The 27,566-nt window shown below is 39.0% G+C and overlaps 1 protein-coding gene across 3 annotated transcripts; it reads left to right on the forward strand.

The window, feature by feature from the left end:
- The first annotated feature begins 563 nt into the window (after positions 1-563).
- SPDL1 (spindle apparatus coiled-coil protein 1) lies at positions 564-25,591 on the forward strand. 3 transcript variants are annotated; one of them, XM_021672224.2, is made up of 12 exons: positions 566-741; positions 5,041-5,225; positions 7,661-7,837; positions 9,886-10,080; positions 10,985-11,134; positions 11,234-11,332; positions 11,411-11,521; positions 13,657-13,797; positions 15,658-15,761; positions 20,088-20,275; positions 22,377-22,722; positions 24,885-25,591. In XM_021672224.2, the coding sequence occupies exons 2-12, from the start codon at positions 5,067-5,069 to the stop codon at positions 25,030-25,032; spliced, it is 1,818 nt and encodes a 605-aa protein (XP_021527899.1). In that variant the 5' UTR covers positions 566-741; positions 5,041-5,066; the 3' UTR covers positions 25,033-25,591. The 3 variants fall into 3 exon arrangements, with proteins under 3 accessions (XP_021527897.1, XP_021527898.1, XP_021527899.1); XM_021672222.2 differs by lacking the exon at positions 24,885-25,591 and having other exon boundaries at positions 564-741; positions 22,377-23,472; XM_021672223.2 differs by lacking the exon at positions 24,885-25,591 and having other exon boundaries at positions 564-734; positions 22,377-23,472.
- Positions 25,592-27,566: the final 1,975 nt, after the last annotated feature.

The raw sequence follows: 27,566 nt of genomic DNA on the forward strand, positions 1-27,566 counted from the left end.
AATGAATAGCCATCAGCTTTACAAAACATTCTCATTAAAAACACATGCAAACAGCTTGGACTCTAGAATCAGACTGCATTAAATTCTAGTTCTAGCTCTCGGACGGGACACTTTTTTTCTTTGGGGTTTGGTTTTCTCTGTAGAAAAGAAGGGGTAATATCTACCTCATCAGGCTGCGGGCTTAACTGAGATAATCTGTAAAATTTAGCACATGGTGGGAACTTAAATGGTAACGCCAGTATTATCACTGGTAAGGTGCTTGAGATCGCACGATGGTGCCAAAGGTGATTCTCCACTGCCCAGCCCAGCGACACTGTTCCCCTAGAAGGCATTGTCGTAAAACAAACAAACAAACAAGAACACCCAAACACGGCAACTAAAAGCGGATACTTAGAAAACATACTGGAAACCAGCCCAAGGTACAGTTTACGAGAAGGAGCCACATCTGCGCCTGCGCCAGGCTCACGGCGCGCCACTTGCACCTGCGCAGTAGCTGTAGAGTAGCTGTAGAAAAAAGCTCCGTTGGGCTTTTTTCTGAGTTTTTCGTTTACGCGCGGCTTGGAGTAACATCTCGTGAGATGTGGGACTTCTCGCGGGAACTGCATTCAAAAAGTCCTGGCGCTTACCTGAGAGTTAGCTGAGTGAATGGGCCGGCGACTGTGGAGTTAGCGTCCTTAGTGTGGAATCCTTGATCTCTCATTAGGAGCCGCTGGCTGCTGCAGCAGGGAACTGGGGTGAGAGGTAGGGGCAAGGGGCCTGGCGGGAGGTGGGTGTGGAAACCGGCAGTAGGGAGAGGCGACCAGAGCCTAAGAAAAGCTGGGGGCAGTGGTCTCGGCCGAGGCCTTTAGCTGAAACACCTCCTTCCCCGGAACCCTGGGGGCTTATACGCTGGGTTCCGAGCCGGTCTAATCTTCCGTTGGACCACCTCGCCGCTCTAGGGATTCTGGACAAATATGGAAGGTTGGGTCGGTTGCCGGGGCCTCAAAACAATAACCACCAGTGGGTCTGCGCTGTGCGGTATGGTAGATAGCACGAACTGAGAAATGGTGCAGATGGGAGATAAACACTGGATTTCAGAAATAGCGCAGAAAGAGTAATATCTCATTAATAATTGTTATAATGATTACATGCTGAAACGATAATGTTTTGAGTGTATTTGGTTAAATAAAATATGTAAATTTTTCATCTGTGTTTATTTTTTTTTTTTAAATGATGGCTCCTAGAAAATTTAAAATCACGTAGATGGCTCGCGTTATATTTCTGCTGGACATCACTGCCCCAGCCGTTTGTCAGATTCTGCCCTAATTGCTTTTCATTCGTTATCTGATTTAATCCTTTCAATAAACGACTAGATAAGTGTTACTGTGCTTGTTTCTGTAGATAATTAAACAAGACATATAACTTGTCCAAGTTCATACATCCTGTGAGTAGTGGAGACGGGGTGAGAACTCAGGCAGTTTGATTCCCAGGGTTTCCTATCTCCCAAATGCTTTGTGTGTGCTGTTTTTGAGAAGCAAGATGGAAAAGTGGTTGTAGCACCAGGACTTGTAGGTAGATTCTGGTTCCCGTCTTACTTAGCCTCTTAACCTGGGAATAACCCTAAGCAAGTTACCTAAGCCTTCTGTGCCTCAGTTTGCATGTGTAAATGAGGGAAATACCTTCAACTTCTTAAGGTTTTTGAGAAGATTGAATAAGAATGTATATAAAGCACCAAGCACAATGTCTGCCACACATTAGCTGTAGCTTTTAATCAGCCACCCCTATCCCTCTTTGTAAATTGATAGGTTAACTCTTTTTCATCCATTAGATCTCTGCTGAAAAGTTACCTCCTCAGGAAAATCTTTTTGTCTATGTTCCCTTCTACACCCTGCCCCCCAGGTTAGGACAGCTCACCCTTGTTATAGGCTTAGGTAGCATACAGCTCTCTTTCTCTCACACTTGTCATACTTGTAACTTTATAGTTCAATTACTTGATTTAATGTCGTTTACTAATAGACTGTAGGATTCATGAAGACAGGAATATTGTTTTGGGTTACCATTGTGTCCTCAGCACCAGCACAGTGTCTGACACACAATAAGAATTCCAGCAAATCTTGAATAAACAAGAGCTAATATTTTTGGCTTCTCTGGATATGCCTGGCTGGAATGTCTTCATGTTAACCCTATTTTTTCTTTGGTAGTTGAGATGACAGTATTTACTTAACTCTGGCTCATCAAGAGAATTAGACGAGATAATATATTTGAAGTACTTAGTATGGCAAATGGTAAATCCTCAACAAATGTGTTATTGTAAACAGTACAACATTTAGTTGGCTGGCCTTAACATGTACAGGCTTCAGGTCTTGCATTTTAGAGCAGTGACTGCCAAGTTGGGATTACCTAGAACACCTTTTTTTCTCTCTTAAAACACTGTATTTCTTCCCTTGTCATCATTCTCAGTTAAAGACCTTGCTTCCTAATTCATCGATTAATTGAAGCAGTTAAAAGGGTACTTACACAGACTTCCACTTGCTTATCAGCATCTGAGCTCATATACTTTGCTTTCCTTTACTTTAGATGAAATCATGCTTCTATTAAAACGAGTATCTACATTAAACCTCATCCTGTTTATTCAGGGACATTACTAGCAATTCTCCAGTGTCTTCTTTTTAGATCATCAGCTTTTCTTTTCTCCTGGATTTATTCCATAACCTATAAACACTGTTACTTTTTTCCATTCCAAAAAAAAAACTTGTCTCTACTTCCTCTCCAACTGCTGCTCCATTTATCCGTTGTCCCTTGCAGCATACCTTTACTTGCTATCTTTATTAATCTCCTACCATTCTCTCTTGGCATTCTAGTTAGGCTTTCACCCCTACCTATATATCAAAACTATTCTTGTCACCAGTGACCTCCAGGAATTCAAGTTCAATGACCAGTTCTCTGTTCTCACCTTAATTGCCTTAGCAGCAGCATCTGGCATGATTGATTACTTTCACATCCTTAATGCACTGTTTATTGCCTTCTAGGACAACACATACTCCTGGTTTTCCTTCTACCTCACTGGTCACTCCTGATCCTCCGCTTTCTTCTTCTCTACCTCATAACAGGGTTCAGTCCTGGGTCCATTTCTCTTTAAATATATTTATCCTCTATAGCCTGATTAACTCTCAAATTTACATCTCCAGCCAGAATCCCTCTTATATATCCAATTGCCTACTTGACATAGTTCATGTTCAAAACTTGAATTCCTGATTTTCTTTCCAAAACATTCTTTACATCAGTGCTTCAGCTGATGGCAGTTCCATTTTACTAGGTGCTCAGGCCAGAAGGTTTGGAGAAATTTTTTACTTTTCCCTTTTTCAGACCTCCCACATTATACTTTTCAGAATATCATATTGACCTTACCTTCAAAACCTTCACAATTTGGCCGTTTCTCACAGCCTCCTATGCTACCCACCCTAGTCTGAGCCACCTCACATGGTCTCTGCTTCCAGCCTTGTTCCCCTTCTAACTAGTCAACATAGCAGCCAAAATGATCCTTTTAAATTATATCAGATCCTCTACTCCAGACTTTGGAATAAATTCCCATGTCACCCAGAGTAGGAACCAATGTCCTTATAATGGCCTGATTTGCCCACTACCTGCTATCTCTTGCCCAAATTCAGGTTTCACTCCTTAGGCTTCTTTCTGCCTTAGGGATTCCCTTCTTGCTGGAACATTCTTCTCCTAAATAGCTACATATCTGATTCTTTCATCTGTGCCTCCTAGTTACACTACCTATCTCTTCTCTCCAGATTCTTCTTTTCTATTTTTTGTCATCTCCCCTTTCTAATTTATTAATATTTATTACTTATTGTTTATCTTCCCTCCTGGAATGTAAGTTTCACGAGGGAGGAGCTTTTTTTTTGGTCAATTTTGTTCCCTAATGAATCAACTGCCCAGAATGGAACCTAGTATATAAGGCATTCAAGAAATGCTTGTTCAGTGAATGACTACATTGACTTGAGACATGGGGGAACATCTTATAATGGCCTAGTGCTCTTTGAAGGCAAAGGTGAGTTTGAGTCTTGCTTAAGAGGCTGGGACCAAATAGTAAAGGATAATGAGTAAGGTTGATTAAAGTGGAATGTTTCTATATATAATGTTTAAGTCTTTGTTAAAAAATCTAGAATGAAAGGAATGTCCTTTAATTCTTGTAAATATGGTTTCAATTTTTGCATACTCTTATGAATAACTAGAAAAATACTAGTGAATCTCTTTTCAAGAAAGCAGATTTAATACATTCAGGAAGTTAACACTGTTGTGAAAAATTGCAGATGTAATATTCCTTACTTTACCTTATGAGTCTTATTCACACCTGCCTTTTTATATTTATTTGTAGTACCCAGACCTTCCTTTTCTGGCAGTATTATTATTATTTTTCAAGACAGTATCTGGCTCTGTCAGTGCCATGATCATAACTCACTGCAGCCGCTAACAAACAATTTTCGCTCCTTAGCCTGCCAAGTAGCTGGGACTACAGGGATTCGCCACCATTCCCAACTTATTTCTATTGATTGATTGATTGAGATGGAGTCTTGCTATGTTGCTCAGGCTGGTCTCAAATTCCTAGCTTCAAGCGATCCTCCCCAGTTGCTGGGATTACAAGCATGAGCCACCATACCTGCTACTTTAAAGTTTTTTGATTTTTGTTATTGTTTTGGTTCTCTTAATTTTGATTATATGGATAGTGGTCCAATTATAAGACCAACGGTACCTTAACGTTTAAGGAAACTTAGTATACAACAACTGAACAGATTCCTGATGATGAACTGCTTAAAAGCAAAATAAATGTATTCTCTTTTGCTCTTTAATTTTTGTTCCCGAATCAGTAACAATTGTCAGAAGAGTTCTTGCTCTTGGAACAAGAATGTACATTTGACTACTTAAAAGTCAGGAAGAAAATTTTAATGTTTTTATACAGTGGTAGTGTTGAGTAGATATATTTCTTCTATTATTGACATCATTGCATGGAATTTTTTGTATAAGCTTAAGTAGTTTTATTTCCTCTATTTACAGTTGGCTAAAAAAAAAAAGAAAAGAACATGGAGGCAGATGTAATTGCAAATCTTCGATGCAAGCTCAAAGAGGTTGAAGAAGAGCGACTAAAAGCTGCGCAGTACGGTTTACAACTAGTAGAGAGTCAAAATGAATTACAGAATCAATTGGATAAATGTCGTAATGAAATGATGACCATGACTGAGGTAGGACTCTGGACTGCTCTGTCTGCAAGAGTGTGCTTAGCTATTGAAGATTTGTCCTGTCTAGCAATTAATAGTAGTAGTAGTTTATTCTTTTCTGAAGATTTTAGATCTGGTTCCCATCCTGCTCCACCCCTGTTAAAAAAGAATGAACTAAATGAATTCCTATTATTCTTTCCAACCTAGTATGTTCAGAATTTGAAAGATCATGTTATCATTACTCTCTTTGCCACATTTACCACCAGATTTTGCTTTGTCTGCACACTTCCTAGATGACCTCACTTGTTTCAGACCTCTAAACATCTTGGTGCCCCATGACACTACACCAATCCCGTAGTTCTCCTCTAAAATCTAGGTTTGTGTGTTCAACTGCCCACTAATAGACTTCTCAAACTTAACATAGAAGAGTGGATTCCCTGTCCATTAACCAAATACTCTTTTATAAATTTCTTTAGCTTGTTTAGTAAATGTAACAGCATTCAGTTTCTTGAATACCAAAAATCTTTGGTATATTCTTGGTTTCTTTATATACCAAAAATGTAGAACTCTTAGTCAATATCTTTCCTTTATTTCTCACATTTAATTCATTAATAAGTTCTAAGAACTAGACTACAAAGCATCTATCTTTGCTACTGCCACTGTATGCCAGACCGCCATCATGTCTCCTGGACAACTACTGTAGCCTTCCGACCTGGTTACCTGCTTCCATTGTTGCCATTCATGCCATTCATTCTTCACTCGGCGTCTAAGTGGTCATGGAAAAATACACAAAGGTCATGTCACAGCCCTGCTAAAAACCATACAACAGCTTCTTATTGTATTTACAACAAAATCTGAGCTCCTTACTTGGGTTTGTAGATCCCTATGTGACCTGACCCCTGCCAAGCTTCTGACCTCATCTCAAACTGCTTTGCCTTATTCTTGGTTGTATTAGTCCTCCCTTACGGGCTTTATACCAGCTCTTGCCTTTTTTTACCTGTTTACCTCTCACTGCTCTTGGATTGAGTCCTCAAACTTAAGCTTTTCAGTTAAATATGTCACCTCAGCAGAGAGGCCAACCCTGACTATGTAATGTAAAGTTGCCCGATTCACTCTTTTTTTTGAGACAGGGTCTTGCTCTGTCACCCAGACTTAAGTCCAGTGGTGCAATCTCAGCTCACTCCCTACTCCAATTCCCAGGTTCAAGAGATTCTCCTGCCTCAGCCTCCCAAGTAGCTGAGATTACAGGTGTGTGCCACCACACCTGGCTAATTTTTGTATTTTTAGTAGAGACAGGGTTTTACCATGTTGGCCAGGCTGGTCTTGAACTCCTGGCTTCAAGTGATCTGCCTGCCTTTGCCTCCCAAAGTGCTGGGATTACAGGCACGAGCCACTGTGTCCAGCCCTGATTCACTCTTAATTATCTGCATTGCTAATTATCTCAATTATAAACTCCATGAGAGAGGGAATTTTGTATGCCTTGGTCACTGCTATATCCCCAGTGCCTGCCACACAAATATTTCTTAAAAGAGGGAATGAATAAATCTGTGTAATTTAGCAAATGCTCAGTAACATATTTAAGCTTGAATCTCAACATTATAAATATGGCAGGTAAAAATTACCTATAACAGGTAAAAATAACTAGTGATGGCAACCTTTGTGTTTCTACTTAGTACTGTTTTAAACTAAGAACTGAGTATCAAGTCATAAAGGCAAAGTAAAGATTATAAATATCACTAAGAGTAGGAAATCTTATTCTTAATCATTTTGAGTAATAACTTGTCAAATTTCAGTGTTCATTTAACTGTTAATGCCCTTTGCCTTATTTTAAAATAAAATGGCTTTTGAGGGGAATATTTTATCATTTTTTAAAGCTTGTTGAAGGAGTTTATACTCATACCCTTTTTAATGTCTAAACCTCCCTGTGAGTAAACAAAATTCCTTTTAATTACTCCTTTTGTCTCAGCGTTACATTCATTCTGGTAGACATTTCATGAACATTTCTCAGATGACTAGGTTCTGAAAGTAAAGGCTAATTCAATATTTCTTTTTTTTTTTCAAGTATTTTACTACTACTACATTGTGTTCAGAGCTACAAGTAGAGCATCTCATTATGAAACTAATAATTCTCATTAGGAAAACTTAAGTGCTATTAAATCTTTTTTGTTGTTAGCAGAGATTACTTGATATGTTCACATACTATGGAGCACTTTTTACTTCCTTGACAGCACACGGAAGCAGTAAGGTATCCCTTGCATGGGTTTAACATAGTCTCAAAATACACCTAAGGGGTTTATTAAGACCGATTAACTACATATTCCAGGTTTAACATGTCCTCATTATTTGGAAAGCAGCAAATGCTTGAAATAAGAATGAAACAGTTGAAGTTGAAAACTGATTATATGTAATGGCTTTAGGCTATGTTTATGTAATTGAGTTGTAATTGAATCTGTTTTCAGAGTTATGAACAAGAAAAATATACCCTTCAAAGAGAAGTTGAACTCAAGAGTCGAATGTTAGAAAGTTTGAGCTCTGAATGTGAAGTTATTAAACAACAACAAAAAATACACCTGGAGAAATTGGAAGAACGACTAAGCAGAAGCCATGGGCAGGAAGTGAATGAACTAAAAACTAAGGTTGGGATATCTATGTATTTCAGAGCAATATATTCCATGTTTATGCAGCCATCTGTAAACTTTGGATGATAAAAATTTCCTTAAGTGTCAGCTTTGCAAAACAGCCAAGCTCTAACTCTTCATTATCTTAGTACTGAGGGTGGGAACACTGAGATACAAGAGTTTGTCAACAGGACTTGTGTAAATTACATTCTACTAATTAAATATAATTATTAATTTTTGGTCACTGGATACTTGTGAAGGTTTAGTTTAGTGACTAACTTGGCCACCTTGCTGATAGTACAGCAGTCCCCTTGCAGAAAGCCTGGTCTCCTGGCCTTCTCTGCAACCAGTGGTATGCTTTGTAATTCTGTAAAAACAGGCCAGTAGTTTCTTACCAATTAATATGCATTACAAATGACACTTTATCGTTTGTTTACTGAAGATAAACTAATGTACGTGATTCAGTTCTTAAAATAATTCTGTGGGTCGGTACCATTATTATCTCCATATACCAGATGAGAGAGCTAGCATTTAGACAGATTGAGTAAATTTAACACAATTCAAGAGCTAGAAATTCTCCATCTAGATTTGAACTGAGGCTGTCTGACTCCAAAGGCTGTGTTACTGAATCACTCTACATAGTCTAACAACATGTTACACTGGCTCCATTTTAAACATAAATGCAAGATGAATGAATGGTCAGTGGTCTTCCCTTTTGGTATTCCCAGCTACCCAGTGCTTTCAGGTTGCTTCTAAGAAATCCAGAACTTTTTATCATGGATCTGCTTTGTGTATAGTCTGTACTCTGACTTTTCCAGACACCTCTCTACCAAAACTTACCTGACTTGTCCTCCTTTCTCAGAAGTCTATATTCCAATTTTCAGCTTCTTGTGTAGACGCTTCTAAGATTTTCATATTTCTGGGTACCACCTATACTATACTTAATTTCTCACTGACTCTCTTGAAATGTTTTCTGATTTTAAGAAACATCAATGAAATTACATATTTAAGCTTGCTTGTTTTTTTCCTAGTATACACGGAAACAAACATAGCTATCTAAATATGCCTTTGTGTAAAACATAATCATCTTGCATACCACTCTGACAGGTAATATCATCCAGCTTGTCTGAAACTAATCTGATTTGAGACCTTAATAACTGATAATGATGTGCTTTTTTCCCCCCTCTGTATGTTATTTTTATTTTTGCAATAGCTTTCATTACCTAAATAAAAAAAGAATAATATAGGGAGTATTCAGAGACTGAGGCAAGGCTAATTATAGAGATGGCTTTTTTTTTTTTTTTTTGGTGGAACAAAGAGTAAATTAGTGAAATATTTTGTTATACTGATTTTTCTCAAATCACTTATTCCAAAATTTGGAGGTTTTTTTAGTGCCTTTTCTTCTCTTATTTCTCACATTTAATTCATCAAGTTCTAAGAACTTGACCTACAAAACATCTGTCTACGCTACTGCCACTCCAGTCCAGACCTTCATCATCTCTTCCCTGGACTACTGCTCTAGCCTTCTGACCAGGTTGTGTGCAAGCGTCTAAGATTTTTCTATTTCTGTGTACCACCTATGATATTACTTAATTTATCATTGACTCTTTAAATGCTTTCTGATTTTAAGAAACATCAATGAAATTACATATTTAAGCTTGTTTATTTTTTCCTTGTATACACTGAACCAAACATAGCTATCTAAATATACATATTTAGATGTGATACTGAGATTAACTGAGCAGCTGTCAAATGAAAGATTATTCAAGCCTGCTTCCATTGTTTCTCTTCATGCCACTCATTCTTTACACAGTAGCCAAGTGGTCAGCAACACAGTGCCTCCAGATTGCTTCTAAGACATCCGGACCCACTTTGATTACTCATGGATTATTTCTGTGCTTATTAAAAAAGGTCTGTCACTATCTGTTACAAGATGCCTAACCTTGGGCAAATAGGAAACTCCAATAGTGTCATCATTCAGTAAGTTTGGGTCAATCAGTTCAGTCAATGATGTCTTTTAGAAAAAAATAACTTTCAATTTATGACTGATTTTTTTTTTTCTTCAGATAGAAAAACTGAAAGTGGAATTAGATGAAGCTAGGCTTAGTGAAAAGCAGCTGAAGCACCAAATAGATCATCAGAAGGAACTCCTCTCTTGTAAATCAGAGGAACTGCGCGTAATGTCTGGACGTGTGCAGGAAAGCATGTCTTCAGAGATGCTGGCTCTTCAAATTGAGCTAACAGAAATGGAGAGTATGAAGGTAATTTTTATGGCATGTGTTTCTCAGGTTTTCTCTTTTTTTCTGGCATATTTTTACATGTTTTGGTAATAATTCTTAAGACCTTGTTTGAAGGCTGAAACATTTTTTGACCTAACTTGCATCTAACTAATTAAAAATGCTTTTCTTTTAGGTGGATGACTTCATTCATAACATAGCTTTAGATTATATGATTATGTAAGGCAAACTTTACTTTTAGATTAATGAAACCTCTGGAAGAATTTAGAGGCATATACTCTGATCCTGATTTTTATCATAAGAGCCCAGTGTAAAATGTTGATTCAGTGGAAGTTGAAATGCCTGTGAACTTAGTTTTTTCACTGAAAGCTAAAGCTAATGAAAAATTAAAGCCTTAAATTTATAGAGGAAAAGGGGCGGTCTCTAAAGCCTTTTACTTGTTTCCCCGTAATTTAACAGTAATAGTAATTTCTGTTATTTTAGTATGTACCTGACAGCTTTTGACTGGTTCTTTAGTTTTAATTTTGGATGTGAACCACAGCTTAATTTTTTATTGACTCTCTTTAAATGTTTTCTCATTTTAGGAAACATCAATGAAATTACATGTTTAAGCTTGCTTATTTTTTCCTAGTATACACTGAAACAAACATAGCTATCTAAATATGCCTTTGTGTAAAACATAATCATCTTGCATACCACTCTGACAGGTAATATCATCCAGCTTGTCTGAAACTAATCTGATTTGAGGCCTTAAAGACTGATAATGATGTGCATTTTTCCCCCTCTGTATGTTATTTTTATTTTTGCAATAGCTTTCGTTACCTAAATAAAAAAGAGTAATATAGAGAGTATAATTGAGATAAACTGAGCAGTTGTCAATGAAAAAGTATTCAAGAGAATTTCCTCGTTTTCACTTCCTATTAAATAGACCACCCTCAAAGAAGAAGTGAATGAACTACAATACAGACAAGAACAGCTAGAACTTCTTATTACTAACCTAATGCGCCAGGTAGACCGGCTTAAAGAGGAAAAAGAGGAGCGAGAGAAAGAAGCAGTTTCTTACTATAATGCTCTAGAGGTACTATGATTACAGTAACATCATCTTTTCCAATTTATCATAACTTATTTTCTTGCTATTCTAATCTCTATTATCTAAATTGTTTGCTTTTGAATTCAGAAAGCTCGTGTAGCAAATCAAGATCTTCAGGTGCAGTTGGACCAGGCACTCCAGCAAGCCTTGGATCCTAATAGTAAAGGCAACTCTTTGTTTGCAGAGGTACTTATAAGTATTCTAACTACTAAATTGGCATTTTCATTTACCACAAGAATAATTAAGCATGTTAATATTTTGTAGGTAGAAGATCGAAGGGCAGCAATGGAACGTCAGCTTATCAGTATGAAAGTCAAGTATCAGTCACTAAAGAAGCAAAATGTATTTAACAGAGAACAGATGCAAAGAATGAAGGTATAGAGCTATCACTATCAAAGGTTTATTAAATTTTCTTTCGGCATTATGTGTACAAATACATCAAAGAAACTATCTTTTCCTGCAAGAAGTGTACTTATATAGTTATTTCTAGAACTGCATGATTTCAAAAAATCAGTTTTTAAATTGATCAAAAGATTTATTTATACTTAAAAAATAATCTTGGAATATATATTTAGTAATAGTGTATTTAGCAATCATTGTTTTTTTGTTTGTTTTAATGGTTATTCACTAGCCTTGACAGGGAAGCACAAATTTTTTTGTGTGGAGTAGAAAAAGAAAAGTATTTATTTCCTATTCTTGGCATGATGTCTTTCCAAGCATAGCCGTAGGGTTCCTATTCACCATTCCTCTGCTCTTTCACCAAGGCTTATTATGGAATGAAATTTGGATTATTCAGGGTTCCCTTTCCATGTAGTCTCTTAAGTCAAGCACATAGACCCTTTTAATTTTACAGATTTTGTTGGTCATCATTCTAGCCAAATAAGAAGTAACAGAAAAACATGTGGAAATTAGAAAGATTCCAATATTGTAACAATCCTTAGAATTCTGATCCCTCATCCACTGTACCTTACTCTACCGAGGTAGTAATTGGAAACTTGAAAGGCTTCCTTCCTTTTATTCAGGGTGATGGGCTTTACCAAAGAAATGGGAAAAGTCAATGATGAAACTTGGGAGTTAGGTGGATTTGTAGTTTTGTCACTTGCTAACTCTGGCCTTGGACAAGTATTTTAATTTTCAAAGCATCAGTTCCTCATCTATAAAGTGGAGATGATAGAACCCTCCTCTTAGAATTGTCCTACAATTGAAGTGTAGTAAAATACTTACCTACTAATTGGCAAATGAGTGTTTAATGAACAACAGCTGTGAATTTTATTTCTAAGGATTTTCAGACTGTGCTGCCTCATTTCCTGAGACTCTTCTGCCTGAGAAGTATTTCTTTATAAATTTTCTCACATTTACCGTTAGTTTTCTTACAGTGTTTGTTGGGGGTACTTTTAATCTCCACTGTTCCATGATGTACCAAAGTATGTTTAGACACTAGAAGCATTCTGAATCTTAGGCTAAGTGGGCCTAGCCTCCAATCTGAAACAGGAACAAAAAGGATATCTTTAAAAATGCTAAAAGTCATTTTCCACCTTGTATCATTGCTCGCTTTACTCAAAACTATAAACTAATTGGCACTTTTTTCAACTCCAGAAATTTCCAAAGGCAGAAGGAAATGCTAGGTTTAGAGTTTCCCTCTGATAGCTCTGCACCTCCAGATTTAGGGAGTGGGGAGCTATCATTAGGTAAGTTGAGTGCTATCCTAAAAAAAATTAAAACATGGTCCGGGTGCAGTGGCTCACACCTGTAATTCCAGCACTTTGAGAGGCCAAGGCTGGCAGATCACCAGAGGTCAGGAATTCGAGACCAGCTGGCCAACATGGTGGAACCTCATCTTACTAAAAATACAGAAATTAGCCGGGCGTGGTGGCAAGTGCCTATAATCCGAGCTACTCAGGAGGCTGAGGCAGGAGAATCACTTGAACCCGGGAGGCAGAGGTTGTAGTGAGCCGAGATCGTGCCATTGCACTCCAGCCTGGGGGACAAGAGTGAGACTTCATCTAAAAAAAAAATGATATATTGAAGATTGCCCCAGTATCCTGAGATAGCCTTTTATCTTTGCTTTTCATGTCATTTGTGAATCTAACATTTGTGGCTGTGAGTAGCTTGGTTTCCCTCACTTAATTAGAATTAATTAAAATTTTTGAGAAACCCATCAGACCCTTAATGAGAGCTAGTGCTTATGATAAACAGTGTGCAGCATTTGACCAGGCTTACTTACCAGTTCAGTGGTGTGCTTTTGGACCACAGCCATGCAGGTCAGTTTTATGTTTCACAAAACTACAAATAATTTTATTACAGACTTTAGTTATCATCCATAAGTAGTCAAAATAAGTATTCAAATGTTATGTCTACAACAAAAGTTATCATTAGATTAGAAATAGCTAATTAGTTTCCAAAATGAGTTCAAAGTAATATAGTGCAAAATATGAATTGTATCAAAAAAGTAGTTACCAGAATCTTTATCTCACTTAATTTTATTAGAGGGGGTAATTTTATTTTTCTAGTTACAAATCGCCACATTGCTACAAATGAAAGGGTCTCAAACTGAATTTGAGCAGCAGGAACGGTTGCTTGCCATGTTGGAGCAGAAGAATGGTGAAATAAAACATCTTTTAGGTGAAATTAGAAATCTGGAGAAATTTAAGGTATGTATAACATTAAAAAAAAACACCAAATTTTGATTTGAATATCTTAAAATTTGGTTTGTATTTTAAGTTGAAAATACTAATAAATATCTTGTGGGGAGATACTTTGAGACTAAGTAAATGCCTGTTTCTCCTTATGCTTAAACATCCATTCGTGATTCTTGCCTGAAACATAATTCTGTGATGATTGCTAAATGGTAATTCCATGACTTCTACATTTATTAGTTGGAATTCTAATGAAGGGACAGAAAAGAAAAATCATTTCCCTCACTTATTCATTCATTTATTTATATCGGTATAGCCTCATGGATTCTTATTTTATCCTATGAGTTATAATCCATTGCTTGCTTTATTTACTCTGATACTCAAATTGTCTCAGATTTGGTAGTCGAAGTGCTCCTACTTGAGTAGTTTCTTACTGTATGGCACAATAAGGTATTCCTAGCCCACCTGCCCCAGCCCTGGGATTATCATTTCTTCAAGGAGCATTGGTTTCTTTTAGTGGAGAATGGTATTTGTGTAAGCATGTGTGTGTGTGTGTGTGTGTGTGTGTGTGTGTGAATTCACCTGTGTTTTCTACTAGTACTTATGTGGTTTCGTCTTTTACATTTAGGTATGTGATCCCCATTGATTTTTGTATATAATTTGAGGTATAAATCTAATTTTATCTTCTACCTAATAAGTAGGCAGTCGTCCAGAGTCATTTGATTAAAAAAAAATCAATCTTGACCCTAGTGATTTGACACCTTTCTCATGCATCGTGTCCATATACACTTGAGTCTGTTTCTAGATTTTCTGTCTACTACATTGGTCTGCTTCTGTGTGTGTCAGTACCACACTGCTTTATTAATTATAAAGGCTTTAAAGTATGTTTATCTGGTGACTATTTCCTCACTATACATTCTTTTTTGGTGTTTTCCTGTCTATTTTTGAATGTTTTTGTTTACAAACATCTTGTCTAACACCAAAAAAAGTTTGTTGGCTTTCTATTAAAATTGCATTAATTTAAGATTTTATAAATTAACTTAGGGAACATTGATATCTTTTCATTAACCAAACTCCTAATGAACTAAAGTTTGTAAATGACAAATTTTTGTACACGTTAATAACCTCTTAGGCATTCTAAATTGTAGCCATTGGTACATCATAAAATCTTAAGTTTACATAACTTTATTTCTGTGTCTTATAAAAACTGTTGAAAGGACTGCAAATTTGGTTACATTGGCAGCCTTATGTTTTCCACCAGTGGGCTCTGAACTATACTTTGAAAATTATGGCTTTAAATCAGGGGAAAGTTATTTATAACCTCTGAAATTGTTGCAAGTTTTTAAGCAGATTTACATTTTTTATCCCCCTGGAGAAATGTATAGTTTCCATCAAAGTCTCAGAAGAGCTTGCTCTACATTCTTGCCTGGGGTGGGGAGAAGACTATCAGAAGAGGAAGATACAAAATATAAATGTAATGCTCTCGTCTTTTTTTTAATGTTTTTCCAGTTTATGGTTTTGTTACAAAGGCCGGAATTCAATCCAGCAGGCATTTATTTCTTCTATTTTAAAAGCCAGGAGAGGGAAGCCAAAAGATGTTTGTATGGTTAGAATCCTAGGCTTTGGAGTCAGATCTGGGTTCAGATCTTCTTGGATTACTTTCCTCTGCATTTGGAGTCTGTTTCCTTATCTGTAAGAGGAGGAATGTTAATTCTTTTACCTACTTCAGAGGCAAATGAGTTAAATGGGTAGTTCTTAGCATAGTACATGCCAAGGGGTAAGTAAATTCAGTAAGTGATGGTGCTATTGTTAATAAACATACACTAACCTTATTTGTTACTTATTTTAAGTAATACAAATTTTTGCTTTTTAAAGAATTTATATGAAAGTATGGAATCTAAGCCTTCAGTCCACTCTGGTGCTCTAGAAGATAACACCTATTATACAGATTTACTTCAGATGAAGCTGGATAACTTAAAGTAAGTGTAAGGTTTAAATGAGAGGCAACAGAGGCCAGTTACTGAAATGAAGAAATTTAATCAGTTCCTGGGCGAGGTTCTGCGGTCCGACAGGAGGGGCCGGAGAAGTCAAACGGACTCCTCTCAGATGTGGGGTTTTATGGGGAGTGGAGGCGTTTGATTGGTTGTGGGAGAGCAAGACGTGGATGTGGCAAGTTGCTATTGGCAGATAGGCGGGATTTCTGGTGAGCGGGCCACCCAGAGGGAATGGGGCCTGGACAGGACAAAATGCTATTGGGCAGGTCCTGGTGGGGCTTGTTTTAAATTTTGGCGGGTTCTTTAATGGTGAGCTAGGTGCTCAGTGCAGAGCTTGGTGCCTGGCGTGGAGTGGTGACATAGTTTCTAGGCACAGGGCGGGGGTGGGTGTGTCTGAGCTCTGGAGAGGGAGGGGGCTGTGTCCGAGCTCCTGGCATGGGGGGGTGTCCAAGCTCCCGGCGAGGCGACCGGCCTTACATTCCAACCTTTTTGATGATATAGGATGCCACTCTTTCTGTCTACTTCCTGCTGAATAGGGGCAGAGTGAGGGGGACGGGTTAGTTGGCTGGTGCCTCAGTTGGGAGTCGGATGTAGGGATGAAGTAACACTTGGTTAACAGCCACTTGTCCAATTTCTTGCATACGAGCTTGCAGGAATCTGAGAAGAAAAGGGGCTATTAGTAGTAGTAAGCAGATTATGATGGGAGTGATGATAGGGGTCAGCCAGGTAAGCATGGGAGATTGCCAGCAACTGAGAGGCAAGACTGATGTAGTCTGCTTTTTACAGAGGTCTTCTTGGAGGTGGTGGAGAGTGTTGACATTCTCTTCTACCAGGCCTGATTCATTGATATAGTAGCAGCACTGTTCCTGGGCTAGTGACGTGATTTGTCGCTGGAGGGAGGCCAGGGAGGCAGCTGACGCTTCAATGGCCACACGGAGCTTGTCTTCCAGTCGAGCAGCTGAGGTGACACTGTAGCCCATCGCTCTGCTTCCTATTCCAGCAGCCGCTAAAGAGGATGCTAAGGAGAGGCCGACTACTTGAACAGCGGGATACCCGTTAGGGTGGTGTCAGGCCCCGTAGATGATCGTGACAGGTTGAACCTGGTCCGGAGGGGAACTGTGGCTAAGGGGGTTTGTTAAGGGAGGCACATAAAAAGCAATTAGTGAAGTTTATGGATTCGACTAGCGTTAACCAAGAGAAAGGCTGGGGGTTTTTGCGCCTTCATTATTACCCTTATTATTACCACTGTCATCACTACAACCTTTCTCATTACCACCTTCAGCATTATCACTTTTACTATCATCACCATTACCATAACCTTCATTATGATCATCACCACTTTCAACATCATCACCATCGCCTCCATTATCACCTGCTACCTGCAGTGTTACCCTGGGCTCGGCAAGGGTGATGGGGGTCCTCAAGTCCAGGCTGCGTCAGTTGTCCAGAAAGCCGAGGAGTTCAAGCGCTTTCTGCAGACTGGCCTGCCCCTCACATAGAGTTGTGGGGGGTCGTGAGAGCGGGTACAAGCACTGACAGGGGAAGTCATATTAGGGCTTTGGGGAGGAGAAGGAGAAGAGGGAGAAGGAAGTTGAGGCCTCACATAAGGAGAAGGGTTGGTAAAGCAGGTGGGACAGGACAGATCTTCCGGGTTTTCGGAGAGTGCAGAGCTGGGCAGGGCTGAGGGCAAAGAGGAAGTTTCTTTGGCTAGGAGCACCTGGGCGGTGGTGCAAGAGGAGCAGAGGGTGGGGCGGGAATGAAGATAACAGGAAGCCTGCACGTATGGGACCTCTGACCATTTACTGTTTCTGTGGCAAAAGTTGTCTAAGTCTGTCAGGACATTGAAGTCGAGTGTGCCCTCCGGAGGCCACTTAGATTGGTTATTCAGGGGGCACTGTGGCCAGGCTATGGTGGAAAGGAAAAGCAGCCTTTCCTTTTATGGAGAGGCCCAGTTTGGGTAGATTTTGGATTAAACATCCTAATGGTGACTTGGGGTTTAGGCGGGATTCCTGATTACCCATAGTTTACTAACAAAACTGGCAAATTTACAATAAAGACAGAACCACATATAAGATTGATGGACGAGGGATGGGTGCCCCCAAGATGGGAGACCAGTCTGATGCCTTCCCTGCCACATCCCCTAAGGGATGTTTCCGGGTGTCTTGGCTAAGGTGTACCCGTATAACCCCTGGGCCTGGTCACCTCAGAACTTTCCGTCCTGAGGTGAATCACCGTTATGCCTTATGACGTCCCCGTGGAACTGCGGGTTGAGGCCCACACAAGCCCCGTAGCTGTTAGGCCGTGGGACTACACATAAACTCACTCACTCACTCGCATCAGGGTTAGGAAGAGAAACTGAAGGTACAGTTACTCCATAAAGCAGGAAATGGCCATTATCGAGAGAGAGAGAGAGTTAGAAGCGGGAAACGGCCACCATCTTGAGAGAGAGAGAGTTAAGAGCGGGAAGCGGCCGCCATCTTGAGAGAGAGAGTTAAGAGCGGGAAGCGGCCACCATCTTGAGAGAGAGTTAAGAGCGGGAAACGGCCACCGTCTTGAGAGAGAGAGAGAGAGAGTTAGGAGATAGGAGCAGAAACAGGAGCTGAGAATACAGCCAAATCTGAATTTACTGCTTACTTATCCGCTTACTTGTGCCGAGGTTAGGAAGAGAAACTGAAAGTGCAGTTACTCAGTTAACAGGAGTTTATATGCCAAAGGGCGAGTTTGAGATAGACATTTTGGGGGTGTAAGCCAGGGGTTTGGTTCCGCTCTGGGGTAGGGCTCGGGTTTAAAAACGGGGCTTCTGATTACCCACACCTCAGTTGCTGCGGAGGTGGTCGGAAGAGCGGCTCAGCGTCCCAGGCTGCGCTACCGAACACCGGAGAATACGAGAGGGTTCAGGAAGGCAGGGACGTCTCCCTTGGAATCCTGACCCTGACGAGGCTGAGGTCCCAGACCCACGGCGAGAAACGAGACAAGGCCGGGGTTCCAGACCCATGGCGAAAAACAAGATGAGGCCGGGGTCCTGGACCCACAGCAAGTGAGAGGGTTCAGGAAAGTGGGGATGTCTCCCTCAAAATCCTGACCCTGAGAAACCCCTCACAGGGAGAAGACAAGAGTGTAGGGACATCTCCTCTACACTGAGGTCCTTGAGATGAAGCCGGGGCCCCAGGCCCATGGCGAGAAACAAGAAGGAATCCCTGACGCTGCAGCAGTTACGAGCAGGGACCCTACGAGGCAGACAGCGGGTAGGGTAGTGGACAACAGAAGCCTTACCTTATGGAGGAATGGCTTTACCTTGTGATGGAACAGCTCCCCGGTCCGGCTTTGAGTGGAGGAGTCAGTTTCCCCCAGAAGGGGTCTTACAACTCCTCCCAGGTTTCGGCACCACTTGTAAGGTTTAAATGAGAGGCAACAGAGGCCAGTTATTGAAATGAAGAAATTTAATCAGCTCCTGGGCGAGGTTCTGTGGTCCGACAGGAGGGGCCAGAGAAGTCATGCGGACTCCTGAGACGTGGGGTTTTATAGGGAGTGGAGGCATTTGATTGGTTGTGGGAGAGCAGGATGTGGATGTGGCAAGCTGCTATTGGCAGGTAGGTGGGATTTCTGGTGAGCGGGCCCTGGACGGGACAAAATGCTATTGGGCAGGTCCTGGCGGGGCTTCTTTTAAATTTTGGTGGGGTTCTTTCTAGGTGTTGAGTGCAGAGCTTGGTGCCTGGCATGGAGTGGTGATGTAGTTTCTAGGCGCGGAAGGGAGTGGGCGTGTCTGAGCTCCCGGAGAGGGAGGGGTGTGTGTCCGAGCTCCCGGCAAGGAAGGGTGAGGGTGTCCGAGCTCCCGGCGAGGGAGGGGGGTGTGTCCGAGCTCCCGGCGAAGGAGGGGGGTGTGTCCGAGCTCCCGGTGAGGTGACTGGCCTTACAGTAAGTGTCTGTGTTGGTGGATGGAAAGATGGACATGTCACTTGCTTATAATAGTAGTGTCAGTGACTTCAAAGTTTTTTTGAAGTTGCCTAAGGAAATTATCCGAAAAGAAAGGCAACAAAAATATCTTTGTGCAGATAATCATGCATGAATACATTTGAAAGACTATTTCCTCCTTTGTCCATTTCCTTTCAAGAATGCATGAATATTTTTTAAATTAGACACTACTGTTCTTAAAGATTATTTAAATTGTTTACTGTTTCTTTGTTACTAAAAACCACAGAAAAATGTATTTTTGACGAAGTTCAAATATGCAATGAAATATTTATACCACTACACTTATTTATATTATGTGCTGTTTTAATACTCCTTGGTTCCACTTTTTTATTGTCATAGCAAAGAAAATGAAAGCACTAAAGGTGAATTGTCCATACAGCGAATGAAAGCATTATTTGAGAGCCAACGGGCTCTGGATCTTGAGCGAAAACTTTTTGCAAATGAAAGATGCCTACAGCTTTCAGAAAGTGAAAATATGAAACTGAGAGCTCAACTAGAGGAATTAAAACTAAAATATGAACCTGAAGGTATCTATGTCTTACATATTTTGTCTTTTAAATCATGAGAAATTATATCAAATTATTTTCTTACTGTAGTTTTATGCAAATCCTATTACAAACTCATTTGTATTTATATACCTGTAGTTACTAAGGCAAATTTATTCTGTAAGATGTGTAGAAAAATTAAGAGAGAACTGGATACTGGGTGTGCATGAATATAACATATATATATTTGTGTGCATGAATATAACATATATATCAAATTTTTGGATATCTAAATTCATATTGTATAGTAGAAACTTGGTATTTGAGACTTTCCCATTTTAAGATTACAGTATTTTTTGTCATACCAAATAGTTTAATTATGTTGAAGCAGCTGATGTTTGGAACTTATATGAGGTAGGACTGTTTATAGAAAATCTAAAATAATGGAGACTTTAAAAGGTGGATCTTTCTCTCTGCCCTTGATCCAGGACTGGTAAGTACTCCACCGTATCAAGATTCAGGCTTCTTGTGTTTTTTGGTCTGCAGCCATACTGTTGAGCACAATTTAACCGTGCAGCATCACCTGCCGACGGGAAAGGCTGAGAAACTCAGTCTTGATTCTCAGGGTCCATGTTCCTTCCTAACTAAATATTGGAAATTCTTTTATTAAGGAAGAACAGTGAGCCAGGTGTGCATGGTGGCTCCTGCCTGTAATCCCAGCTCTTGGGGAGGCACGGGGGGAGGATAGCTTGTGCCCAGGAATTTGAGATTTGTTTGGGCAATGCAGCAAGACCCCATTCTCCAGAAAAAGGGGCAGAGGGGAAAGGAAAGAACAGTGAAACATACTAGGGAACATCTAGCAAGTCTAATCACTGAGCTACAAAGTAGCCTAACCACACAGTTTCTGCATCATATATACTACAGAGAGTGAATTTTACTGTAATACAAATTAAAAAACAAAAGGCAAAATGCGAAGGAGTCTTAAGAATGTGATGGTTCTACAATGCCCCCTTCCCTGAAAGAGTGTTATATGTTTTAGATTAAGGATTCTTAAGAAGCTTTTGTCCCTGCACTCTGCACATGCCTCAGTCTCTCTTCATATTTTCTCAGTGAACTGCTGTGATTCTCAACAATAGTGGGGAGGTTGCCAAAAATAGGAAGGTTTCTACACAATTTTAAAAGGCTTCTCTTTCTCTTACTCTTTTTTTCTTCCATGATTCTGATAGGCTCCCCTGATGAAGAATTATCCGTTAGGAATTTCAAACATCTGTTGAACTGAACACAGCAAATAGACAGGAGGTGAGATAGTGAATCCTGGTAACATGGGGTTCAAAGGAGCAGTGCAAGAAAAAGGGAAATCATGGTCTAAAAGCAACAATGCAGAGCAAAAACAACCCCTTGTGCTACCAGGGTTCCTCAGACTCCACTAACATTTTGATTTTGAAAATTAAATACCTTGATAATGGGGATAGGGAAAAGACGCTAGAGCAATTCAGTGGCTTGTATATGACCTGCTTAGATAGAATGATGTGAGGCCATGAGGATAGAAGGCATTGCAGTGGTCTTCAGTGAGATATGATAGGGTTGGACTAGGGAAGTAGCCATCATAAAAGTAGTCTGATTCTGCATATATTTTGTTGGTAGAGCTAACAGGCATATATTGCCAGTGTTCAGAAAGTCTGACCTATTCTTAATTCTTCTAACACACAATACTGACTGAAGTGGGTGCATTTAATACCCATTTTACAGATAAAATGAAGCTCAAAGAGGTTAAATCATTCCCCAAACACATGGCTGCCAAATATGAGGATTAGGATTCAAACCTCGACTCTGCTACTGCCTCCTCATCTCCACGCTGAGATCTAATGAACCACCTTTATCAAAACTTCAAAAGAGAACACAAGCATTCATGCCTAGACTCAAAATACTGAATTCCCAAGGAAAAATATATAGCCAAAGAAACCTTAAAATATATAACTTATGTAGATTCCATGCTAATGAATAAAAGGTAGAAACAATACATTTCAGTGAGGAGATGGGTGCATTTTAAAAGAATGGAAAAAGTTATAACTAGTTCTGGCTTCTTGTGCTGATTGTGTCTTTGTTTTCTTACATTTTTTTCCCCACTTGTTTTTATTCTCAGAGACAGTTGAAGTGCCTGTACTGAAAAAGAGGCGTGAGGTGCTGCCTGTGGATATAACCACCTCTAAGGATGCATGTGCCAACAACAGCGCTGCCGAGGGAGAAGTTTATCGATTACCGCCTCAGAAAGAGGAGACACAGTCCTGTCCTAACAGTTTAGAAGATAACAACTTGCAACTAGAAAAATTAGTTTCTGTAAACACACCAGTAAGCACTCTCTCTCCTCACAAAAATCCGCCCATGGATATGCAGCTAAAGAAGGAAAAGAAGTGTGTGAGACTCATAGGAGTTCCAGCTGACTCTGAGGCCTTAAGTGAAAGAAGTGGAAACACCCCTAACTCTCCCAGGTCAGTGTCCTCTTTTCCTCAAAGCAACCAGCAGACCTCTTCATCTCTCCTGTCTCGCTGCATGAACTGTGCTGTCTGTTTCTTTATCTACTTTCTAAGTATTGCATGCAGTATAATTCCTCAGTTTCATCTGCCTACTTTCAACTTTTCCAGAACTTTGAGAAAGACTAAAATGATTGCAAAGGGAAAGTACTCCTGAATAAGGGAATCACATTAAAAAGTCACACATTTCTATTTCATGAAAGGAAATATCACAGTCTAACACATCTCTGAATGTTTTGTCAGTTTGAATAAATGTACTGTTATTTTTCTATTGGTCCAAGCATGACCATGAAAGAAAAATTAACTCACTTTCTCAAAGGGCTTTCCAGTAGTCTAAGAAATTTCAGCCTTCTAGAAAACATAGGTGAATTTTTTGTCTTTTGAAATTGCTAATCCTAGGCATTCAGAAATGGGCTTTGATACTTATTTTGACATTTTTACATATCAAAGCTAGTTCATTTTCATTGTTTCCAAAACTTGAAAGCCTCTAGTTTCTGCATAATTGAGTTTGTGACTAAAAAATTAGTGTCAGACATGTATGTCTGGAGGAATTAATGTCCCAAGGACTTTGTCCTTTAGAAAAATAATCGAGGTCAGAAGGTAAGAGAAAGTGAACGAAAGGGAAAGGTAAGTAGCAGTGGCTAGGCTAGAGTTCTGGATGTGTACAGCAGGAGAAGTGAATTAGGAAATTGGAGAAAGTAAAAGAAAGATGAAGGATGTCTGCATGCAGTGGGATGCTAGAGGCATTTAAAACAAGTATCGGTAGACATTCAAAAAGTTAAGCACATTGATGTAACAATAGCTAGCTTGGATTATTTCCTATGAAATGAGATCTTGAAGGTGCTGCTAGGGCTACATTAGTCTTAGAGAATAGAGACAGATTAATAAGACATTTTACTAATGTACATTTGAGTAGAAAGAGTATGACACAGCCCACATCATATAAAAGGGCTTCCTTATATGTTTTATCTGATTTCTCTCGAAGTCTTCAGTGCTACTAAATGTAATACTCAACAGTAAAAGCACTTCAACAATGTTAGCTGCTATTATTATTATAAAGAAATAGTAATTTATTACTCCCTCCTTGGATTTTTATATAATGTTATAATCTGTGTGTCACGTAAAATAAAAGCTTGCTATTCTTAAGGAAAAGTAACTTCAAATGAATATCTACCACATACACATGGTTTCAAAGAGTTCTGAAACAAATGCAGCAGATTATGCCTGTTTATATGTGATGAATTGTATAAATGTGCTTGACCAGTTTATATTTCTGGAGGTGGATTTCCAGAATTGATAAGTACCAACCTTGCTATCTGTATTGTCTTCATTTCTTTTTCTGCCTTTTTTGCTTGATAAAAATTACTTAAGCAAATGTATGTGGCTAATTGACTCAAATTAATTAGCACGTTGGAAACTTTTTGTCTTGTTAAACAAAAAAATAAAATACCACAAAATATTTGTGTGTGTCTGTGTGTGTGTGAGTCCATCTGCTAACTTGTTTCCAACTCTGTTTTCTACATGTTTTACGTAGATGCACAATCCTAAGATAATTCTGGAACAATAAATATGCCTTTTATTGGGAACTTTACTATTGCATGCTTTACAAAACTAATTGGTGTTCTTGTTATCAAGAATCTTTACATGACTTTAAAAAAATACCTCTCCACTGTTCATCTTTTCTTTATTTTGCTAGTTGAAACTCAGTCTTTTAATCTGAAACAAACAGACATCTATTTGTGCAGCACAAGATTCCATGTTATTTTTTTGTCTTGCACATAGCCTTTTGTATGTCATTTACCATTAAAATATTGCTGTAACATTTCAGTTTTTGTGTTAAGTGTGCTTATCATGATAGGTGCTCTGTCATATTTTAATTCTTTAATTTAGGCCTTGCTGTGACTTTGTAAAGATATTCTTTAGACTTAAAAAGTAATTGAGCCTATTGATATAAAAAGACTCTTTTAGTGAGTCAGTAACTTAATATTCTTAACGGTATTGAACTACATTTTTTTTCCTTGAATATCATGCCTCATTATACAGTACCATTATACTGGGGGTTTTTCTTCAATCCTTCATAACCACATTTGAATTCAGAGTGGATACTTTAATGCCTGTAGGTTAGCTGCTGAATCAAAGCTTCAAACAGAAGTTAAAGAAGGAAAAGAAACTGCAAGCAAATTGGAAAAAGAAACTTGTAAGAAATCACACCCTATTCTATACGTGTCTTCTAAATCAACTCCAGAAACCCAGTGCCCTCAACAGTAAAGACGTCTTTAATAAGAGTACAGTACCACTTGCCTCCAAAGTTACTGTGGTGCTTAGTTAAGATTGTCTTTATCTGATGTATACCACCTTCTGGGTTATTTAGATCTATTATTGTGCCAGGACCTGGCATTTTCATGTTCCTTTGACCAAGTGTTCAGAATTTGCTTGACTCTAACCTGGAGAGTTCTTTGACCGATTATCCGTCCTGGAGTGTCTATGACAGTCAGTAAACTATTAACTGAAGAAAAATGTTGTAATTAATATATCTATTTTCTGCACTGTATATGGATTAAGTGATGATAAAAACACTTAATCTACCTTCAGAGCCATATATTTGAGAACACTCAAATCATTATGTTTTCCTATGTACTTTTAAGATAAACTTAGTTTTAAACTATGTTGTAAAAATAGAAAACGTGGCTTAAAAATACACATTATATGGTTTCAGGATTTTGTCAGTGTTTAAAGAACCAATGTTCGTTCATCTTTGTATTTATATACATGATTTAAATTTTGTCTCAGATAATTTTGAAATGTTAAATAAAACAGCAATGATTTATTTTTTTTCTAATTTCTTACTCTGTATAGGTAAAAGGATGTTATCAAAAGGGAATAAAAAGTACTTTGGGAGGCTGAGGCAGGTGGATCACTTGAGCCCAGGAATTCAAGACCAGCCTGGGCAACTTGGCAAAACCCCGTCTCTACAAAAAGATACAAAAAATTAGCTGGGCATGATGGTGCACACCTGTAGTCCCAGCTACTCGGGAGGCTGAGGTGGTAGGATCATCTGAGCCCAGTAAGGACATTGAGGCTGTAGTTGATTTGTGATCACACTACTGCACTCCAGCCTGGGCAACACAGCAAGACCCTGTCTCCAGAAAAAAAAAAAAAAAGAAAAGTGGGGGGAATAAATAAGGAGAAAAAAGAAACTTCAGGAGTTCTTAATTCCCTTACATATAATTGTATATATAATTTTATGGTTAATTATATATATATATATATATATATATATATATATATATATATACACGCACACACATACACACAGATGGTCCCTGACAACAATGGTTTCACTTAATGATTTTTTGACTTTTCAATGTTAGAAAAACAGTATGCATTCAGTAGAAACTGTACTTCAAGTACCCATATAACCATTCTGTTTCTCACTTTCAATACAGTACTCAATAAATTACATAAGATATTCAACACTTTATGATAAAATAGACTTTGTGTTAGATGAATTTTGCCCAGTAGTAAGCCAGTGTAAGTGTTCTGAGCACATTTAAGGCAGGCTAGGCTAAGCTATGATATTCATTAGGTTAGATGTCTAAATGCATTACAGTGAGTATATTGAATTATAACCCCATTATAGGTCAAGGAGCACCTGCACATATTAGGGTTCTCCAGAGAAATAAAATCAATAGGATGTGGGTATGTGTACAGAAAAAGATTTATTTTCAAGAATTGGTTCACGTGGTTGTGGGGGCAAGTCCAAACTTGTAGGGTGGGACAGCAGATTGGAGACCAGGGAAGGGAAGACCTGATGTTGAGTTCAAGTCCGAAAGCCATCATGTTAGAGATCCAGGGGTTAACTGTACTGCAGTTCAAGTTCAAAGGCTACCTGCATCAGAGTTTCCCTTTGCTGGGGGAGGTGAGTCTTTCCATCTAGGACTTCAATTCACTGGATGAAACCCATTCACATTAGAAAAGGCAATCTTTAAATCCACTGATTTAAATACTGATCTCATCCAAAAACACCCTCACAGAAACATTCAGAATAATGTTCAACCACATGTCTGAGCATCATGGGCCAATTAAGTTGACATTCACAATGGGTATCTGTTCCAATTAGATTAGTCTATTGAAGCTGGGCGTGGTGGCTCACACCTGTAGTCCCAGCACTTTGGGAGGCCAAGGGGGGCAGATCACCTGAGGTCAGGAGTTCAAGACCAGCCTTGGCCAACATGGTGAAATCCCATCTCTACTAAAAATACTAAGATTAGCTGGGTGTGGTGGTGTGCATTTGTAACCCCAGTTACTCGGCAAGCTGAAGTAGGAGAATCACTTGAACCCAGGAGGCAGAGGTTGCAGTGAGCCGAGATGGGGCTACTGCACTCCAGCCTGGGCGACAGAGTGAGGCTCTGTCTCAAAAAAAAAAAAAAAAAAAAAGATGAGTCTGTTGAAACACTAGGTAAAAATAAATTATCTTTAACATCTACATAAGTTAATAACCTTTTTTCAATTTTCTGCAAAAAGCATACTCTTAAGTAGACTATTCATATTAATATGTCTTGCAAAAAGAAGCTGAAGCCATTAGGGAGCTGCATTAGTCCATTCTTGTACTGCTATAACGAAATACCTGAGACTGGGTAGTTTATAAAGAAAAGAGGGCTAATTGGCACATGTTTCTGCAGGCTGGTAGCATGGCTGGGGAGGCCTCAGGAACCTTTCAATCAGGTAGAAGGCAAAGGGGATGCAGACACATATTCACATGGCTGGAATGGAGAAGGGTCTGGTGCTACACACGTTTAAAA

The sequence above is a fragment of the Aotus nancymaae genome, unplaced genomic scaffold (assembly GCF_030222135.1).
Source record: "Aotus nancymaae isolate 86718 unplaced genomic scaffold, 86718_ANA_hifiasm-v0.15.2.pri h1tg000015l_1, whole genome shotgun sequence".
NCBI classification, from domain to species: domain Eukaryota; kingdom Metazoa; phylum Chordata; class Mammalia; order Primates; family Aotidae; genus Aotus; species Aotus nancymaae.

Bases quoted from the DNA above. Each gene is read 5' to 3' on its own strand.
- SPDL1 (XM_021672222.2), top strand. From the start codon at position 5,067: ATGGAGGCAGATGTAATTGCAAATCTTCGATGCAAGCTCAAAGAGGTT. The intron at 11,333-11,410 runs GTACTTATAAGT...AATATTTTGTAG, and splicing joins GCAACTCTTTGTTTGCAGAG to GTAGAAGATCGAAGGGCAGC. The intron at 20,276-22,376 runs GTATCTATGTCT...TTTTATTCTCAG, and splicing joins ACTAAAATATGAACCTGAAG to AGACAGTTGAAGTGCCTGTA.